General features: G+C 52.2%; 1 protein-coding gene across 1 annotated transcript; it reads left to right on the top strand.

Moving 5' to 3' along the window:
- Positions 1-296: 296 nt before the first annotated feature.
- Positions 297-16,027, top strand: LOC100086607 (L-lactate dehydrogenase A chain-like). Its single transcript, XM_029060243.2, has 8 exons — positions 297-612; positions 1,593-1,727; positions 3,741-3,858; positions 6,133-6,306; positions 7,366-7,539; positions 11,546-11,663; positions 13,622-13,745; positions 15,407-16,027. Exons 1-8 carry the CDS (start codon positions 463-465, stop codon positions 15,569-15,571), a joined length of 1,158 nt encoding a protein of 385 aa, XP_028916076.1. The 5' UTR covers positions 297-462; the 3' UTR covers positions 15,572-16,027.
- The last annotated feature ends 1,198 nt before the right edge of the window (positions 16,028-17,225 follow it).

Genomic DNA, 17,225 nt, shown 5'->3' with positions numbered 1-17,225 from the left:
CGGGCCCGCCACGCGCAGGCGCACTCCCGCTCTCCTACCACGTGACAACCGTTTGACATCATCGCGGGGGAGGGAGGCCGCCGCAGTGCGCAGGCGCATTCCCCTCTCCCGCAGCCCCCCAGCACGTGACAACGGTCTAACGTCTCGGGGGGGGCGGAGTGCGCAGGCGCATTCCCCTCTCCCGCAGCCCCCCCCAGCACGTGACAACGGTCTAACGCGGGGGAGGGGGCGGAATGCGCAGGCGCATTCTCGTCTCCCGTAGTCGCCGCCCGCACGTGGTGCCATTTAAAAATCAGTGTGGGGGAGGCGGGCGGCGTGCGCATGCGCCGAAGGGCTCGCCCTAGAAAAGCTGTGAGCAGCTGGGCCTCGTGGTCATGGGGTTGTTAACGGTTTCTGTGGTTCGGGTTTTCGAGGCTCCCCGGCCTCCTGCTTTGCCCCTGCTCCCTTTTCCTTAGAGGAGCCATGCGCTGGGTCTTGGAGTCAGTGGGGACAGGTCGAAGGGTGGAGGCGATGGCCGTGGCAGTTGGCCTCGGCCCCCCTAGGCCCGCTCCCTCCTCCCGGGCCCCCCGGCCGGCCAGGAGCCCCCTCGCTGGTGCCTGGCCCCGAGCCCCTGTGAGTTGTCTGAACAAGCTGAGTAGGGGCCATCCCTGGGCTTGCCCAGACTCCGAGGGGGTCAGGGTCACCAACCTAGGGGCCACACCGCACCCCTGGCTCTCCAGCTTGCTCTCAGTCGGTAGCATTTACTGAGCACTTACTATGTGCAGAGCGCTGTACTAAGCGCTTGGGGAGTATGACCCCATCCTCCGACTTCTCATTCATTCAGTAGTATTTATCGAGTGCTTACTATGTGTAGAGTGCTGTATTAAGTGCTTGGGGAGTTTGAACCCATCCTCTGGCTTCGCATTCATTCAGTAGTATTTATTGAGCGCTTAGCATGTGCAGAGCGCTGTACTAAGTGCTTGGGGAGTATGATTCCGTCCTCAGGCTTCTCATTCATTCATCAGTATTTATTGAGTGCTTACTTTGTGTAGAGTGCTGTATTAAGTGGTTGGGGAGTTTGAACCCATCCTCTGGCTTCTTATTCATTCAGTAGTATTTATTGAGTGCTTACTATGTGCAGAGCACTGTACTAAGTGCTTGGGGAGTATGATCTCATCCTCTGGCTTCTCATTGATTCAATAGTATTTATTGAGTGCTTACTATGTGCAGAGCGCTGTACTAAGCGCTTGGAATGGACAATTGGGCAACAGATAGAGACAATCCCTGCCCGATTCTCCCCCGTTCTCCCTTTTCCAAGGGAGTTGTGGCCGGCTTCCCCAAGCTGTGGAGAAGAAATGACCCGGTTTGCCCAGAGTTAGCTGGTGGGCCTGGATCGTGACACTGGGGAGACCTTCACCCCAGCTCTCCCTTCACCTTGCTGACTCTGGGTGCCATTGAAACTCCCTTCTCAGGGTCAGGGGCGTGCACCAGGGAGAGGGGAGCAGCGTGGGTCAGGGGACTGCTCTCCGTCTAGCCCTTGGGTAGATCAGGGTGAAATAACACTTCATTTACCCTGCAGAGTGAAGTTGCAGTTTGAAATCTCCCCCTGCCAGGTTTCCATGATGGCCACCATCAAGAGTCAGCTGATTCAGACTTTTGTCAAAGAGGATGTTGTTCCTCAAAATAAGATCACTATCGTAGGGGTGGGTTCGGTCGGCATGGCATGTGCTGTCAGTATCCTAATGAAGGTGAGTGATAATCAGGGGGTCAAAGCGGGGAAGGGACATGGCTTAGTGGAAAAAGCAAGAGGCTGGGGGCCAGGAGAGCTGGGTTCTAATCCCAGCCCTGCCATTTGCCCGCTGTCTGACCTAGAACGGGGTCACTCGACTTCCCTGTACCTCAATCAATCGATAGTATTTACTGAGTGCTCTCTACTAAGCGCTGGCCTCAGTTCCCTCATCTGTAAAATGGGGATTCGCTACCCGTTCTCCCACCTACTTAGTCTCTGTGCCCGTGTGGGGCAGATGCTGCCTTATCTGATTGTTGCATTTACCACAGTGCTCAGCACAATGCTTGGCACATACTCCTTGACAATTATCACTATTGTTTTATTATTAGTAATAACTAATTATAATAATAGACATAGAGAGCGGGAGGTTGTGTCCTGTTGGCTGAAAGGCCAGTGTCGATACTGTTACTAGAACCTAGGTCTCTTGACTCTTTCCACGAGGCAATACTGTCTCCTTAAGTTCCGGTTTTGTTCAAATACGGTGAAAATGTACTAGCCACACAGTGTGTGGGCTTGAAATCTCTAGACTGAGCTACCGTGAATGAGGTATTGTTTCTTGTATGCTAGATGCTTTGTGGGGGTTATTGTAAAGTCCACATACCCTGAGGATTTGGCTTCTTGCACTGTAACTTTAGACATGAAATGTTCAGAAGTCTCAGTCCTTTTGTCTTGGTTTCATGGGAACAGCGAAAGTAACTTCATGATCCCAAATGTACAGTTTCTGCTTCTGATCTCGGAACTAGCTAAACGGCATTAGATTAAGCAATGGAACACTATTATCTAGGTTGTCTTTCTAATGAAAACCTAGATATCTTAGGCTGCAAATACCTTATTATTCCCTCACCATCTTCTTTTCCTGTCGCTCCTACCCGTTCTCTTCTCTCCTGACCTCCTTTGCTGCCTTCATTTTCCTCTCCTGAATTCCTATTCCTGATCTAAGGCAAATGTGATCTCCCATGCCCTGCATCAAATATTTTCCTCTCCTATTCCTTCTCTTTCCCTGCTATCCAGTTCACTCACATACTCCATCTTCCCCTCATCTCCACTTCTAGTTCCTCACCTACCCATTTTCTCCACCTCAGACTCTACCTCTCCCCATCAACTCCATCCAATTTCCAGTACCCCAGCCTTCCTCTTCTCACCTACAGCTTCTGTCATCCCAGACCACCCACAGATTTTTTCTTTCTTCCCTAAATCCACTAAGGTACAGCAGTGGAGGCGACAGTGTCCGGGTTTAGGATCATTTTGGGGACCGGGCAAAGATGGAGCCAGTGAGGGCTGAATAAAGTATCTCTTGGACGGTGAACGCCATGTGGGACAGAAAGCGTGCCAAATCTGATGATCTGATTAGCTCCCCCTCCATTTAAGCACAGGGCTTGGTTATAAATTCATTCAAAGGTATTTATAAAGCGCTTATCGTGTGCAGAGCACCGTTCCAAGTGCTTGGAAAAGTACAATACCTGCCCACAGTGTAGCGAGTAAGCGCTTAATAAAGGCTATCCTTAGAATGAACAGTATTTAAGCACTTAATGTGCACTAGGCTCTGTGGTAAGCACAAGATAATTACATTGGACACGCTCCCTATCCCTCCAGGGGTTACAATAATAATAATAATGATGATGATGATGGTATTTGTTAAGCATATGCTATGTGCCAAGCACTGTTCTAAGCGCTGGGGTAGATACAAGGTAATCAGGTTGTCCCACGTGGGACTCTGTCTTAATCCCCATTTTCCAGACGAGAGAACTGAGGCACAGAGAAGTGAAGTGACTTACCTAAGGTCACACAGCAGACAAGTGGCAGAGCCGGGATCAGAACTCGCGACCTGGCTCCTGACTCCCAAGCCTGTGCTCTTTCCCCTAAGCCCCCCTGCTTCTCTAGAACATATAGAGAATTAGAATTATAGGTTATAATTTTCATTTTACCCTTCAAAATCTCTCTTGGGATTTTCACTGCCCTTTGTGTTTTCTAGGGCCTGACTGATGAACTTGCCCTCGTCGATGCCATGGAGAATAAGCTGAAAGGAGAGATGATGGATCTCCAGCACGGCAGCCTCTTCCTTAAAATGCCGAAGATCGTCTCTGGCAAAGGTTTGTCGTCATCAGTCAGCACTGTGAACGGGCCGCCCCGCTGAATGGGAACTGCCGTTTACTCTCCTGCCTGTCTATAAACTGGTTATCACGTCTTCTCTAAGAGGCCTTCCCTGACTTTGCCCTCGTTTCCTCTTCTCCCATTCCCTCCTGCCTCACCCTTGCACTAGAATTTTCACCCCACCCTCAGCCTCATAGCCCTTATTCATTCATTCGATAGTATTTATTGAGCGCTTACTATGTGCAGAGCACTGTACTAAGCGCTTGGAATGGACAATTCGGCAACAGATAGAGACAATCCCTGCCCATCGACGGGCTCACAGTCTAATCGGGGGAGACAGACGGACAAAAACCAAAACTTATGTGGCAAGCAGCGGGACTTAGTGGAAAGAGCCCGGGCCTGGGAGTCAGAGGTTGTGAGTTCTCATCCTGGCTCTGCCACTTGTCAGCTGGGTGACTTTGGGAAAGTCACTTCACTTCTCTGTGCCTCAGTTCCCTCGTCTGAAAAATGGGGATTAAAGACTGTGAGCCCCATGTGGGCTTATCTTGTATCTACCTCAGTGCTTAGAACGGTGCTGGACGCATAGTAAGCACTTAAATACTATCATCATTATTATGATTATGTACACATCCATAATTTATAATTCATGTCTGCCCTCTAGACCGTAAGCTCGTTGTGAACTTTAGACAACGTGAAGCGTGTCTACCAACTCTGTTATACTCTCCCAAGCGCTTAGTACGGTTGACTGCAGTCACTCAATCAATAAGACTGATTTGGTTATCAAGTAGCCACAGCTTCACGATGGAGTTTGGAATGCACTTAATTTCCAGAATTCTTCTGGAAAATACCCTGTGAATTCCAAACATTTCTACTTTTAGCAAAGACGAGAGTTGAGTGGGGTAGAATTTTAGCCTGGATCTGTGGGTGCAACAGTTTTAAAGTTTGAAAACACCTCATTCAAGAGCTCGTATTTCATTTGCTTGCCAGTCAGCCGAACGAAGACCCAATGCTACTTTGCTGGATTTTCCCGTAAGTCCTTATTGGCAATAAGTACACATTTCCTCGTTAGGCAGAAGTCGGTGGTAAAGGTCAGAGACGAGACCCACAGAACTCTTCGGCCTTAGATTTCACCGTCAGACTAAAGCCGCGGGCCTAAAAATATCAACCACTCTGTATACAGTCTCCTAAGAGATTCATCCGGACCCCTCTTGTGGGTTAATATAGGACTGGACACAAGGAAATCATGTGCATATCTCCAAATTATGTGCATATCTTTAAATTACATTATAAATTATTTCTATTGAAATCCACCTAGACTGTAAGGTCATTATGAGCAGGGAAGGTGTCTAATTCTGTTGTACTGGAATCTCCCAAGTTTAGTTCAGTGCTCTGTACATAGTAGGTGCTCAATAAAGACCATCGATAGATTGATATGGAAGTTGGGGCCACACTGGAAAAACGTGGCTGAATGGGAAACTGGAATGCCATTCCTGGCCCCCACTTTTTCCAATCATTCATTCAATAGTATTTTTTGAGCACTTACTCTGTGCAGATCACTGTACTAAGCGCTTGGGATGTACAACCTGGCAACAGATAGAGACAATCCCTGCCCATTCAGGGAATTGATCTCACTCCCAACGCTTAGTACAGTGCTCTGCACCAAGTAAGCGCTCAGTAAATCCCATAGATTGGCGTGACCAGAATTAGTTTAATGAATGGAAGGACTCAGCCAGTCAGCTGCTCAATGGCCACAGTGTTCAGAGCGCTGTTATTTACTGAGGGCTGTGACAGGAAGAACAAGACCCAGCTCCCCGTCCTTGGGGAGCTTTCCGTCTGGTAGAAGTAATGATAGAATTTATAGAGCGCTTGCTGCGGTCAGAGGACTATACCAAGCACCGAGAGAGAAGACCCAAGTTGGGATTAGATACGGTCACTCGGGGGGCTCCCAATCGAATGGGGGAGACGGAACAAACCCAAACACATAAACCCCCAGATCGGTGTCGTATGCGAGAGCCAGAAGGATTACACCTATGGTAAACGTATGAGAGCGCAGGCCTCGGAAAGAGAAATCTAAAAAAGTTCCCCGAGCTAGAAGGAAGTGCTAAGGATCCGGGAGGGAAACACCAGGGAATGATGAGGGTTCGGCAGGCTCGTACCCTAAGTCGCCAGACCCGAAGTGAGTCGGGAGGGGGAACGGGAACGGGCCGTTGCATTAGTTGTAAAACCGCAAACGTTTCTGAACCCCAACTAGTTTCCGTCCCTCCTTCCTCTAGACTACAGCGTGACCGCCAACTCCAAGCTGGTGGTGATCACGGCAGGTGCCCGCCAAGTGGATGGAGAAACCCGCCTTGACTTGGTCAAGCGAAACGTGGACATCTTTAAACTGATCATTCCCAACATCATCAAGTACAGCCCCAACTGCAAGTTACTCGTGGTGTCCAATCCGGGTGAGTCGTTTTGGAGGCCGAGTGAGGACCTCTTTCCCTTAACCAGCTCAACTGGTGAGCGGCGTGGGTTTTAGCTATCCATCCCGGAGTTCAGAGGCCCAGTGGCCGTGGATCTCTCGATCGACATTTGCAGGCAAGAGCCGGGGGACCTCAAAGAAGGGCCGAGCGTAGATTAGTTCCCGTCAGTGACCCGAATTGCCGTCACATTCCCTTTATTTTTTTTGGTATTTGTTTAACACTAATTATCTGCCAGGGACTCGATCTAGGCACTGGAGGAGATGTAAAGTAATCAGGTCGGACACGGTCCCTGTCCCAAGGAGGGCTCACAGTTTTAATCCCCATTTTACAGATAAGGTAACGGAGGCCCAGAGAAGTGAAATGACTTGCCCGAGGTCACACAGCAGACAAGTGGCGGAGCTGGGATTAGAACCCTAGTCCTTCAGATTCCCAGGCCCATTTTCTATCCAGTAGGCCATGCCGCTTCACTTATTATTCACTTATAATAATAACGGTGGTCGATAATCAATCGATCAGTGTATTTATTGAATGCTTCTTGTGTGCCGAGCACTGTACCAAGTGCTTGGGGGAGTCCGGTACAACAGAGTCTGTAGACGCATTCCCTGCTCATATCGCACCTGCAGGCTAGAGGGGGAGACAGACGTTAAAATAAGTTACGGATAGGGGAAACGGAATAGCCGTCAGTCGACTGTAGTTACCGAGTGCCTATTGTGTGCAGAGCGTTGTCCTAAGCACTTGGCAGAGTATAATATTGGGTCTGTCGTTGATGGCCAATGCGTTCCCCGTCAGTCTGACCCTTAAGGGGTTGGGGCCACGTAATCGTTCGTGGGTTCCCTAGTTAGGAGTTAAAGGAGAGGTCCCCGGAAAGCCATCCGAGAGGGTGCCAACGCGAGAATCGGTTCTAGAGGAGATCGTGCCCCTTTGTGTTCATGAAGGGATCGGTAGTTGGCTCCCAGAGAGACCGTCGGATTTTTCAAGTCAGGTGAAGAGAATTGGTCCTCCCGGCATTCCTAGTCTCTAACCGGAATGCTGTCTTCACAGTGGACGTTTTGACGTACGTGGCCTGGAAGATGAGCGGCTTCCCCCAGAACCGGATTATCGGGAGCGGCTGCAATCTGGACTCTTCCAGATTCCGCTACCTGCTGGGGGAGAGGCTGGGCCTCCATTCTGCCAGCTGCCACGGCTGGGTCCTCGGGGAGCACGGAGACTCGAGCGGCAAGTACAGCGCCCCGGACGCGGAAACGGGTTTTCCCGAGAGATAGAGACGTGGCGATCTAGACATTCAGTAGGTTGAAGTGGTAGACTGTTCAGTGGGCAGAGCACTGTAATGGGTGCTGGGGAAGAAACTCTGGGGAGAGTTAGGCAGGTCCGTGGCCTTCCAAGAGCTTGTGAACCGAGAGTAAGGTGAGGACGGGAAAGATGAAAAACACCGCAACCAAAAGAAAAACAACATAATAACTGTATCGGTTAAACGCTTCCTGTGTAATAAGCATTGTTCTAAGTGCTGGGGCTGATAAAAGTTAATCGGATTGGACACAGTCCCTCCCCGACATGGAGCTTTCAGCTCAAATCGGAGGGAGAGCAGGTGTGAACTCCCCATTTTACAGGTGAGGCCCAGTGAAGAGACTTGCCCAAGGTCACCCAGCAACCCAGGTCCTCTGATTCCCAGGTCTGTGCTCTTTCCACTAGGCCAGGTTAACTTCTAACGTAAAAGATCGTCGAGTCCAACGAGTCTATTCAGTCGATCACTCGATCGTATGTATTGGGCGCCTACCGGGTGCGGAGCGCCATAGTAAGTTGGGAAAGGACACTTTAACAGAGTTGGGTAGACGCGTTCCCTGTCCATAACGAGCTTCAGTGTAGAGGAGGAGACGGACGTTGTTAGAAAATAAATCAATCTGAGATGTGGACGTAAGTGCTGGGAGTAAATCCAAGCGAGAAAGTGACGCAAAAGGGAAAGGAAGCGGTAGAGAGGTCCCGTGGTGAAAGGGACTGACTGTTGGGGGTTTCAGGCCGTTCAGAGTCCAGTGACCAGACCAGATTCTCTCCACTGTGCAGGCCTTCCTGCCTCCACCCTGCAGGCAGTCGGTGGTGTTTACTGAGCACTTTCTTTCAAGGTATTTAAGCGCTTACTGTGTGCCAGGCACTGTTCTAAGCCCTGAGGTAGATACAAGATCATCGGGTTGGACCCAGCCCCTGTCCCGCATAAGGCTCAGAAGCCTTAATCCCCATTTTACGGGTACCTGAGGCCCAGAGAAGTGAGATGACTTGCCCAGGGTCACACAGCCGGCAAATGGCGGAGCGGGGATTAGAACTCAGGTCCTTGTGACTCCCAGGCCCGCGCTCTGTCCACTGGGCCATGCGGCTTCATCCTGCCGGCCGCCGGAACAAGCGCTTGGGAGAGCGCAGCACAGGTGCTTAGTACATAGTTAACGCATAAGAAATACCGTAATTGCTGAGCGTCGGGGAAAAATGGTCCCAGGCGGTGTGGTGGGAAGGTGACGGGGGTCCTGGGGGTTCCCCTCAGCGAAGGGGAAACATCTGGAAATGGAGCGGTAATTCCTCAGGCCGATCTCTCTCCCTGACCGGTCCCACAATCCACCGTCCTGCCACCTCTCCCTCAGCAATATGGCGACCCCCCCATTTCCTCCTTTCAGTCCCCAGCTCTGCGGCTCACCAACTTGGACACACCCTTGATCTCATCACCTCTAGACACTGTACAATCTCGACCCTCACCAGCGCTGGAAATCCCTCCATCTGACCACTGTCTCCTCACCTGCTTTCTCCCCCCCCCCCCCCCCACACTTCCTCCCCACAGATCTGTGCTGTTCCCTCACAGAGACCTCTGATCTTTTGCCCCCATCCAGTTTTCTCAAATCGTCAAGCCCCATTTAGCCTTCACGCTCAAACTACCTTCCCTTGATGAGCAAGTTGACGTCCTCAGCGCCACCCTCTCTAATGAACTCGACGCACTCGCTCCCCGATACCTTCGTCGATCTCGAACCGCTAACCCACAGCCCTGCCTCACCTCCACCGTCCACTTCCTTCGCTCCCGTACAGAACCGCAGAGCGCGGCTGGCGGAAATCTAGACATGTGGCCGACCACGTCCGCCTCAAGTTTTAATTCTACCCTCTCCTCTGCCTGGCAAAACGATTTCTCCATCCTTATTGAGACCCGTGCCCATTGCCCTCGCCCCACTTGTCCCGGATGTTTAACTCCCTCCTCCAACCCCTTCTAACTCCCCACCGCCCACCCCAATCCCTTGCCCCGCCTATCTACTTCGCTGAAAAAATTCAAACTCTAAGGTATGAGCTCCCTAAAATCTCCCCTGCTTCTCCCCAGTCCCTCCTTCCTGACCCTTCTTCAACTCTCCCTTCTGTCCCAGCAGGATCTCAGGAGATCTCCTGCCTTCTCTCAAAATCCACCCCCTCCTCCTGCGCATCCAACCCCGTCCCTTCAACCTAATCAAAACATTTGCCCCTCATCTTCTTCGCTACCTGACCGCCATCTTCGACTGCTCACTCTCCAGTGGCTTCTTCCCCACCGCTTTCAAACATACTCGTTTCTCCCCATGCGAAAAGAAAAAGAAATCCTCCCTTGACCCCACGGTTCCCTCCAGTTATCACCCCACGGGGGGTCAGGGACCGTTTCCAACCCGATTTGCTTGTATCCACCCCAGCGCTTAGTATGGTGCCTGGCACATAGTAAGCACTTAAATGCCATAATTGTTATCATTATCGATATTCACCCCGCCCTCGGCCCCACAGCACTTAGGTACATATCTGTAATTTATTAATTTTAATGTCTATCCCCCACACCGCCCAGACTGAAAGCTCGTTGTGGGCAGGGAACATGTCTACCAACTCTGTTCTATTGTACTCTCCCAAGTGCTTGGTACTCAGTAAATATGATGGATTGCATTTATCTCATATCCCATTTTTATCACTTGCTCTTTCGGACACTCACTTGCGTGTCGTATTTTTTTTTGGTGTGTGGATCTAATTTCTCCCATTCAGTAGGAGGGTAAACCCTTGCAGAACAGTGCTCCTTTTTTAACGGTCCCACAAAAAAATACGAGAGAGAGACAGAGAGAGAGAGGAGAAGAGGAGGCACAGCCAGATCTGACCATTTATGCAGCTGTCAGAAGGGGAGGCATTGCAGGACTCAAGTGTTGGGTTTATATTTGACTTGGACCGTCCAACTCAAAAAAGGTCAACACTGTAATCTAAGTAGGGCAAATCCTTTCAACCAGATTATTTTTATAACTGCCCAGAGGGTTAATGGTAAAGGAAGAGGAAGCGCTCTGTCACCGCGTTGCCAGGAAAGTGTGCGCTTGTCCAGCTTTTTCTGCCAAGATTGAGAAGCAGCGTGGCCTAGTGGAAAGAGCCTGGGCCTGGGAGTCAGAGGTCCTGCGTTTTATCCCTGCGATTTAGCCACTTGTCTGCTGTGGGACCTTGGGGCAAGTCACTTCACTTCCCTGGGCCTCAGTTCCCTCATCTGTAAAATGGGGGTGATGGCTGTGAGCCCCTTGTGGGACGACAACAATGTTGGTATTTGTTAAGTGCTTACTATGTGCCAAGCACCGTTCTAAGCGCTGGGGTAGATACAGGGTAGTCCGGTTGTCCCACGGGAGGCTCACAGTTAATCCCCATTTTACAGATGAGGTAACTGAGGCACAGAGGAGTAAAGTGGCTTGCCCACAGTCACACAGCTGACAAGTGGCAGCGCCAGGATTCGAACTCACGACCTCTGACTCCCAAGCCCAGGCTCTTTCCACTGAGCCACGCCGACAAGGACCGTGGTCCAACCTGATTAGTTTGTATCCACCCCAGCGCTTAGTACAGTATCATTCATTCACTGTCGTGTACCGGGCACATAGTAAGCGCTTAACAGATAATATAAAAAAAAAAAAAATCCCCCAAACCAGCTCGCCATTGTGACATCCAGTGGGTTCCTTGGCTCTGCGGAGGAAACTGAGGTTGGAGAGAGGGAAGACAGTTCACGTGAGGAGGAGGAGAAGAGCCCTAAGCAGGTTCTCACTGAAACGTCTTGGTGTTTCGAGACCTCAACACTTCTCCTCACGCAAGTCTCCGGGCGATTTCCCAAGGGACTCCCGGAAGAAAGGACCCGACAGGGAGTGATTTCAGAGGCTGAGCCTGGGTGGGAATAACTGCCGTCACGCTAACGAATACCCGGGTTTTCGTTCCATTTCTTTCAAAGTGCCCGTGTGGAGTGGGGTGAACGTTGCCGGTGTCTCTCTGAAGGGTCTGTACCCCGAATTCGGAAGCGACGCGGACAAGGAGCGGTGGAGAGATGTTCATAAGGAGGTGGTCGATTGGTAAGTAGTAGCCGTTTCAGAGATCCCAGCGGCTTGGCGGTCGCTCTCGGGAGGGAGCTCTCTGCGAAGAGGCCTGTGAGTTTGCAGCCGCTTTAAATTTAAACCCGAGGCTCCCGCCGGTAACGGGACTCCATCCTGAAATAGCAGCGCTCAGGGTATTATCAGTTCAAACGGTTTTCCTGCTGCGTTTCTGCTCTCCCGCTGCGGCTTCCCGATCCCAGGCGCAACAACCCGGTTTAACCTTCCAACAGCACCGGGCAGACCCAAAAAGGGATCCAAGTCTGTCTGTAGGGACGTGACTGGGAATCCCCACTGTGAAAGAAGGAAAGTGGGAGGGGAAGGGGAAGGGGGACTCTGCTCCCTGAAGAGAAGCAGCGTGGCTCAGTGGAAAGAGCCCGGATCTGGGAGTCAGAGGTCGTGGGTTCTAATCCCGGCTCCACCGCTTGCCAGCTGGGTGACTTTGGGCAAGTCACTTCACTTCTCTGGGCCTCAGTTACCTCATCTGGAAAATGGGGATTAAAACTGTGAGCCCCACGTCCTGATCGGCTTGTCCCTCCCCAGCGCTTAGAACAGTGCTTTGCACATAGTAAGCGCTTAACAAATACCACCACTATTGTTATTAAGAGGGCCTCCAGGTGCGTCCCTTGCCCCCGACCCCCAGGAGACTTCCGATTCCAGCCTCGCCCCCAAACCAGCTTCACGCCCCAATCCCGTCCCAGATCAGTAAAGTTGTTGTGGGCGGGGAGCGTGTCCACCAACTCTGTCGTATTGAATCCTCCCAAGCACATAGAGAAGCGGTGTGGCTTAGTGCTTAGACCACGGGCCTGGGAGGAAGGAGGACCCGAGTTCGAACCCCAGCTCCGTCCGTGTCCGCTCTATGGCGCTGGGCAACTCACTTCACTTCTCTGGGCCTCAGGTACCTCATCCGAAAGGTGGGTCCTAAGAGTTTGAGCCCATGTGGGACAGGGACTGTGTCCAGCCTTATTACCCTGTATCTACCCCAGCACTTAGAACAGTGCTTGGCACATTGTAAGTGCTGAACAAATGCCATTGTTGTTATTTACAGTGTCCTGCGCACAGTAAACACTCACTGACTGACTGTGCTCAACCTGGTTCCTTGCCCACTAACTCCAATTGACCCCACATTCATCCAATTGTATCGATGGAGCACTTAATGTGTGCAAAGCACTGTACTAAGCGCTTGGGAGAGTAATAATAATAATAATAATAATAATAATAATAATGATGGCATTCGTTAAGCGCTTACTATGTGCCAAGCACTGGGAGGGGGGATACAAGGTAATCAGGTTGTCCCGCATGGGTTCACAGTCTTCATCCCCATTTTACAAATGAGGTAACTGAGGCCCAGAGAAGTGAAGTGACTTGCCCAAAGTCACACAGCTGACAAATGGCAGAGCTGGGATTAGAACCCCCGACCTCTGACTCCCAAGCCCGGGCCCTTTCCACTGAACCACGCTGCTTCTCCGCAACAGGGTTCCGGCTCACAGCATGCCCTTTAAAAAATTATTATTACAATCATCATCATCATTATTATTAATAATAGTAATAATTGTGATATTTAAATGCTTACTGTGTGCTAATCACTCAACTCAGCACTGGGATAGGTCCAATGTCAGGTCTTGGCCTCCTTGCTCAGCCCGGTCCCCTGAAGACATTTTCACTGACCCACGGAGGCCACGGCTTAGAACGGTGCTTGGCACACAGTAAGCGCTTAACAAATACCATATTATTATTATTATTATTATTATAGTTAGAGGCAGGCGAGGCCCCCACTCATGAAGGGGGAATATTAAAAGCGTGGGATTCAGGAGCAGACCGTCCCATCGGAAATCGTGGGACCTAGAGAAGATATTCCACTCCGCGGCCCCTTCCGGCTGGTTTGAGAGAAAACTGTGGAGGCGGCCGGGCAACGTGCTCAATCGTCTTCTCCCTTGCAGCGCCTATGAGGTCATCAGAGCGAAGGGCTACACCTGTTGGGCCATCGGCTTCTCGGTGGCCGACCTGGCGGAGAGCGTTATGAAGAATCTGCGGCGGGTGCACCCCATTTCCACCATGATTAAGGTGAGCGGGGAGAGCGGGCGTGGCGAGTCCCAGACCGCCCGCTCCCCCCCCCAGCCCCTCTCCTCTCGGGGGGACGAAGGACCACCTCGTCTTCGCGGGGAGCTGCGGATTTTCATTCGGCTGCACGGTGGGTTGTTGCCTCCGCTCGCTCAGGCCAAAAATATTCTTCTGTCCCCCGTGGGGTCCTCGAGGGCGGAAAACAGGTCACTCCTTCGACTCCATGCACTTCTCGAGCACATGGGACAGTGCGCCGTCCCCAGTGGGGGTGGAATCAATCGCTTTATCGAGCCCTTCCTTTCATTCGTTCGTTGGAGCGTATTCACTGAGCCCTCACTGTGTGCGAAGCACCGTAGTAAGCACTTGGGGGAGAGTACAGTAAAGCAATGAACAGACACAGTCCCCGCCCTCAGCGAGCTGGCAGTCTTCAGGGGAAGATAAATGTCGCCAGTCACTATTCCTGCCCAGTTAAAATGGGCCTGGCCAAGGCAAGAACCTGGGGATTCAGACGGCCTTTCCCTTCTAAGTCGCTGAGGTGACGGACCAGCTGAAACCGGAGTGAAGGGTCAGTCACAGGAAGGAGCTCAGGTAACTTGGCTCTGAAATAATGACTCGACCACGTGCTGTCTGAGCCTCCTTTATCCAGCAGAGCCCTGCACTGAACCAGCGTGGCCTCGTGGAAGGATGACGGGTTTCGAGTCTTCTGACCTGGCTTCTACCTGACTCTACGTGCCTGTTGTCATTTAACTTCCCTGGGCCTCAGTTTCTTAACTGTAAAATGGGGATTCACTACCCGTTCCTCCTCCTACTTAGGGCGGGAGCCCCATATGGGGCAGGGACTGGGTCCAACCTGATTAACCTGTATCTCCCGTGGCACTTATAATAACGATGACGATGGTATCTGTTAGGCGCTTACTATGTGCCAAGCGCTGTCCTAAGCGCTGGAGTAGATACAAGGTCATCAGGTTGCCCCACGTGGGGCTCACAGTCTTCATCCCCGTTTGCCAGAATGAGGGAACTGAGGCACAGAGAAATGAAGTGACTTGCCCAAGGTCACAGAGCAGACAAGTGGCGGAGCTGGGATTAGACCCCACGACCTCTGGCTCCCAAGCCCGGCCTCTGGCCGCTAAACCGGAACAGTGGTCCACACAGAAGCCCTTAACAGATACCGCAATTATTATTAATGAGCGGAGGAATTTCTAACGCTGAATCCAGTGGCGGTTTTTTGAAAGGTGACATCCAGGGTAGGTGTCTAATACTGGAACGCTCAATCAATCGGTTAACGGTATTTAGGGAGCGCTTACTCTGGGCGGAGAACCGTACTAAGTGGTTGGCGTGAGAGTGTGGTAGACATATTCCCCACCCACAATGAGCTTCCCGTCTCCAGGGACCGGGGAGACATTTAAAATAAATTACGGATGAGATCCGCGAGTGTTGTGGGGTGAATATGAAGGACGTAAAGGAGACGCATCACAGAAGGGGGGAGGGGGAAAGAGGGCTTGGGGAAGGCCTCTTGGAGGAGATGTGCTTTTAAATAGGGCTTTGAAGGGCGGGGAGAGCGGGTGGTCGGGGGTATTTAATAAGGATGGTATCGGTTAAGCGCTTACTCTGTATTTGAAGGGGTTGGAGCAGAAGGCCCAACGGTCTTCCCATGTGCCTTTCAGGGTCTGTACGGGATCCAAGATGAAGTCTTCCTCAGCGTTCCTTGCGTGTTGGGCCAGAACGGCATCTTGGAGGTGGTGAAGATCCCCCTGATGCCCGAGGAGGAGGCTCAACTGAAAAAGAGCGCAGATACGCTGTGGGGAATTCAGAAGGACCTGCGGTTTTAAAGCCTCCTCGCCGGACGCTCTATCCCAGTACAGTAGCGGGTCGGGGATCGGGCGGGTGGCACATGAAGCGGGTCGCATCTCTTCCCCCGTCCTCCCGCTCACCCGTTAGGCACCGACTGTAAAGGCGGTTGCCCGACGGGTGGGTTTCAGCTTTGGAAGTGGGGCAAGGCGTCTCTCCAACGCGGTAGCTCTGGTTGGATGCCGGGTGAATCTCGTCCAGTGGTCGTGCAGCGGGCCTGCGGTCCGGGGGGGGGGGGTGGTGTGTTTCCGCAAGGCGGACGGGGTCGAGCTGTATTGCGAAAGGGGAATCCTAAGGTGCCGAGGAGTGCCGTCATTCGGCGCGCTGTCGGGACGGTACGTTTTCCTGAAGTGCCCCCCAGATCCTAGTGCTCCACACGCCCCCCCCACTCTAAGTATCCCACCTCCCTTTCCAATAAACCGGGAACTGCCAATCGGGCCATCTGGCTGAGTTACGTGCGCGCCGGTCTTACGTCAGGTCTAAGCACGATCGCTCGGCTTTTTCAGAGCGGAGCCCGAAAAGCAAGCGTAGTCCTCGCCGTCCCTTGGAATTCGCCAGCTGGAAGGTGTGTCGTGGAGGGTCTTTAGTAGCCGAGGAAGTAGAGTAATTCGGGCTGTGTCGTGTATTCGGTAAGCGTTCCCAATTCGGGAAATCCAGTCCACTGGTTCCTGCATCACCCTGGTCTGCTCAGCTCTGAGGTCCCGGTCGTATCAGCGGGGACGGCGATGAGACTCCTCAGCTGCGACGGGTGAGGACCCGGGGGGGGGGGGGGATCCGTGTCAGACGCCCAACACATCCATCGAGGGCGGGGTAGGACAAGTCTTTTGAGATTTTCCGTCTTCGGACAGCGGAAGCAGTTGCCTCACCCAGCCTCAGCCTGGAGCGCTCCCGCCGGGTTGCCGCTGATCCCGATGTCCGGGAGAAGGGAGTCACCCTCATCACCCCCTTTCCTTTCTCTCGCCTTCAGCTCTAAACTCGGCCACGCACACAAGACCGACCCGTCAAACGTGGGGCCGGGCTGGCCTTTGGGGCGCAGACCCCGGCTGAAGCTTAGAGCACAGAGAGGGTTTAACGGAGTCTCGAGTGTCCACGGAACCGGTAAGACGGCACAGGGGATGGGGCCCCGGCCTGGGAGTCGGAAGATCGAGGGTTCTAATCCCGTGACCTCAGGCAAGTCACTTCACTTCTCTGTGCCTGTTACCTCATCTAGAAAATGGGGATTAAGACCGTGAGCAATCCGATTTACTTGTGTCCACCCCTGTCACAGGGTAAGCACTTAAATACCACAATTATTATTCTTATTATAAACCAAATGCCTTCTGGGCCATATTCTTCTCTGGCAAGCTGTGTGTGAGAACAGGAGGAGCGTCGGACAGGCTTCTTTGGGGGGGGTATTTGTTATGCACTTACTTCGGGCCAGGAACAGGCTAAGCACTGGGGTGGATGCAAGCAGATCAGGTTGGACACAGTCCCTGTCCCACGTGGAGCTCACAGTCTCAATCCCCGTTTTCCAGATGAGGGAACTGAGGCCTAGAGAAGTGAAGTGAGCGTCACATCACGAGCCTTGTGGCCGCTGGGGTCTCTCAGCCTAATTGAGCCGCTCACCTGTGGTGGGACCTTGGGGCGAGTCGCTTC

Source organism: Ornithorhynchus anatinus, chromosome 3 (genome assembly GCF_004115215.2).
Source record: "Ornithorhynchus anatinus isolate Pmale09 chromosome 3, mOrnAna1.pri.v4, whole genome shotgun sequence".
NCBI lineage: Eukaryota > Metazoa > Chordata > Mammalia > Monotremata > Ornithorhynchidae > Ornithorhynchus > Ornithorhynchus anatinus.
Note: the sequence above shows the minus strand (reverse complement) of the source record. Positions and strands in the feature narration are given on the sequence as shown.